The sequence below is a fragment of the Terrapene carolina genome, unplaced genomic scaffold, assembly GCF_002925995.2.
Source record: "Terrapene carolina triunguis isolate 2854851 unplaced genomic scaffold, T_m_triunguis-2.0 Scaffold51688, whole genome shotgun sequence".
Lineage (NCBI taxonomy): Eukaryota > Metazoa > Chordata > Testudines > Emydidae > Terrapene > Terrapene triunguis.
The window spans coordinates 27-3,535 of NW_020716039.1; the positions used below are offsets into that span (position 1 = coordinate 27).

At 66.5% G+C, this 3,509-nt stretch overlaps 1 protein-coding gene across 1 annotated transcript in view; it reads right to left on the reverse strand.

Moving 5' to 3' along the window:
* Positions 1–217: 217 nt before the first annotated feature.
* Positions 218–3,509, reverse strand: part of LOC113405939 (RNA-binding motif, single-stranded-interacting protein 2-like) — a gene marked incomplete at its 3' end in the record, with an annotated part of 13,456 nt that continues 10,164 nt past the window's right edge. Inside the window, exons 2-3 of the mRNA XM_029914463.1 lie at positions 2,337–2,518; positions 218–276 (exon numbers count right to left, since the gene is read on the reverse strand). Coding sequence (XP_029770323.1) covers positions 218–276; positions 2,337–2,518 — 241 coding nt within the window. The remainder of the gene's footprint in view (positions 277–2,336; positions 2,519–3,509) is intronic.

Sequence of the window (3,509 nt, forward strand, 5' to 3'; positions counted from 1 at the left end):
GCGGCTGGCTCTGGGGTGGGGTGCAGGGGCATTTTATACAGGGACCCATCACCTGGCGCTGAGATGCAGCTGGCTCTGGGGTGAGGCGCAGGGGCTGGGTATAGGGGGACCCTTTGCTGGAATGTATCCAGAGCCCAGACTAGTGGGGAAAGCAGCAGGGGGGTTCCCAGGAACCAAGGACCCTCCCGTGGCGCCGCTGTGGGGCACCGGGCCTCACCTTTGCACTTGTTGGTCGTCTTGTCCAGGATGGCTTTCGTGGAAACAATTTTGCCGTATCTGGGGGGGAAGGGGGGATGCCAAAGAGAAGAGTTACAGTGGGCATGGGGCAGAGCGGCCAGTGGGACCCATAACGGGGCATCCCACAGCGCCTGCCACCCCCAAACCTCGCCCGGTGCTGAGCTGCGGCTGCCTCTGGGGTGGGGCAGGGGCTGTTTAACAGCCGCGTTGATTTAGGCCGGGAAGTGAAGGCGAATCCTGCAGCTGGGGTGGGGGTAGGGGGCAGAGCTCTGAACTTGGGGCAAATGCCCATTGGTGCCAGCTAAGAAAGATCCCCCAGCTGGGAAAGGGTTAAATGAGGAATTCCTCGGGGCAGCGAGCCCCAGGCAGGGGGGGGGATCCAGCCCCCCCACACTCCCCGCAGGCCCCACAGAGCGGCTGCAAAGCCAGGGGTGGGGCAGGCTTGGGATCCCAGGCAGGGCAGTTCCCAGAGCCGCCCCCTTCAGCACTGGGGGTCATGAGATTTCCCCTCCCCCAGGATGCAGCAGCCATGGGGGGGCCTTTTAAAGGGCAGATGACTTCTGAGCCCCTCCCCCCCCCAAGGCAGGGAAGGAAACAGCCCATCCCCCCTCGGGTCAGCCTGGCCGGATTTCCTGGCGGGGAGGGACCGAGACAGGCAGGGTGGGGGAGGAAATCCGACCAGCTGCCGGATTGAGCAAGTCCCTGGCGCTGCGGGCACCGGGGGACCCCCTGAGCCCAAAGGCAGGGCAGGGAACATGGCAGAGGCCCATGGCTCTGGATAGACACCACCTATGGAAATGGGTGGCGGGGAAACTGAGGCAGGGGGGAAGAGGGGGAGCGATTTTCCCTAGGTCCCAGAGCCAGCCAACGGCACAGGTGGGAAGAGAACCCAGGAGTCCCGGTTTCCATCCCCTCCTCCCCCTTCACTCTAACCACTAGCCTCCGCTCCCCTCCCTTTTCACCTTTCCCTGTGCCTCAGTTTCCCCAATTAGCAAGGCTGAATTAACCCTTCACAAACCGCGCGGGAGCCAGCAACCCCGAGCCCCCCAAGAAGGCGAAGCTACGTCACAGCAGGAGGCGCCAGGCCCTGGAAAAATCGGGGTGCGATGGAGACGTGGAAACACCCCCGAATCCTGACCCATCCCTGAAGGGGTTACACCCTCCCCCGCCCCAGCTGACAGCAGCTCCCGGAGCCCCTCCCCCCGCGAATTCCTGATCCGAACTGCACGGGCCTGCCAGGGCGGGCGCCGGCGCTGGGCCACTTCCAGCATTCCCGGCCGGGGTGAGCTGAGGCTACGGCAGCAACCGCCCCCCCTCCCCCCCAGCGCCGGCTCCTGGGCCAGATCCACCCCCACGGGCTGCTGCCCAGCAGGGCCCCCCCCATATCCCCCCACCCCCGCCCAACGCAGAGCTCCAGGGGCCCCACTCCCTGCTGGGCACCTGACTCACCCAAAGCCCTTCCCAAAACGAGGAGCCCAGGGCTGGGGTGGCAGGGGCTGCGGGTCGGGAGTGAGGGGCACCGGCAGGGCTGGGGGGAGCCCGGGGCTGGGTTAGCAGGGGCTGCGGGTCGGGAGTGAGGGGCACCGGTGGACATGGGGGGGGAGCCCAGAATGGATTCTTGCCCCCAAAGGAAACCAGTGGCTGTGGTGAGCTGGGAGTCCTGGGGGGGGAGGCAGGGAGATGGTGAGCTGGGAGTGCTGGGGGGGCAAGGAGATGGGGGGGCTGGGAGTGCTGGGGGGGGCAGGGAGATGGGGGGGCTGGGAGTGCTGGGGGGGCAGGGAGTGCTGTGGGGGGCAGGGAGTGCTGGGGGGGTCTCCGGCTCTGTTCCGAGCCCCAGGCCAAAGCAGCATCTGGAGGGGACGAGCCCCGGGGTCACGGCCGCATCTCAGCCTCTGGCTGAGGTCTAAGGGAGCGTCCAGGGTACCCCATGTGCCCACGTGGGACACCCCCATGTCAGATCCCCCCCATCTCCCGCCCCCGTCGGACACCCGCCATCCCCCATTTCTGCGCCCTGCCGGGGGGGGATGTCTCAGCCCCACGGATGCTTCCCTCAATCCCGCCCTGCTGCCCCCGGGGTGGACCCCCCCCCCCCGGCGTACGGCTGGCACAGCTTGACGAGGTCCTGGTCGGTGGTGCCCGGGTGCAGGCCCCGGATGTACAGGTTGGTTTTGCTTAGCTGGTCCCCGCCTCCCCCGCCGCCTCCGCTGCTGCTGCTGCTGTTGTTGTTGGTGCCGCTGGGACTCGGGGGCGCCATCTGCTGGGCCACTGACACATAAGGCTGCTGGGAGACAAGAGGGGGAGGAGCTGGTGAGCAGGGGGCCGGGCTCCCAAGGGACGTTGGTGGGGGCGGTGGGATCCGCAGCTGGCTGGCTCACGTTCCCCCTCCAGCTCTTTGACTCTGTCCTCCTGCCCAGGGGTCTCAGGGAGCAACAGAGAGAGGGGCTGCCTGCCCCGTCCTTAGCGGGGAGGGGAGAGGGACGGGTGGCAGGCTGGGGGCAGCAGACAGACAGCAAAGGGAGCTTCCACTGAACCCGAGGCCTGATTGTAACAACCCCCTGCCTCAGGTACTGGGGACCTGAGTAAGTCAGTGATGACGGGGGCCAGTTTAAACCATCCTAGGTACAGTCAATGGCATGAGGCCTGGAGGGTATCCTGGGGGGCTGAGTCTGAGGGGGGCTGAGTCTGAGGCTTCACCCCCCAAACCATCCCCGCACACCGGCTAGGGCTTGATCACGGGACCCCAACTGCTAAACGCCCAACTCCTGCCCCCTCCCGGCCTGATGGGCCTGGGGCAAATGCCTGGGGACCCGGGGGTGATTCCCACTCCCCCCGATATATACACACATGCCCCGCCCCCCGGGAGAGGCAGCAAAAATCCCAGTGCTGCCACCAGCTGAGCAGCCAACTCCAACCAATCAGAACGCAGCATGCAAACAAGCTGAAGCCAGCCATGTGGCCATTGTGACATCACAATGAGCTGGCCAATGAGGAAAGCGGCTCAAAACAGCTTTAATATTGAATTAAAGTTCTTCAGTGGGGGGGGGAGGGGGGTCACGACCTGGAGTATCGAACCTCCCCCATCCCCAGAGACCTACTGCCTGCGCCCCTCACTCCCGACCCGCAGCCCCTGCTAGCCCAGCCCTGCCCCCCCCCGAGCCCTGCCGGTGCCCCTCACTCCCGACCCGCAGCCCCTGCTAGCCCAGCCCTGCCCCCCCAAGCCCTGCCGGTGCCCCTCACTCCCGACCCGCAGCCCCCGCCAGCCCAGCCCTGGG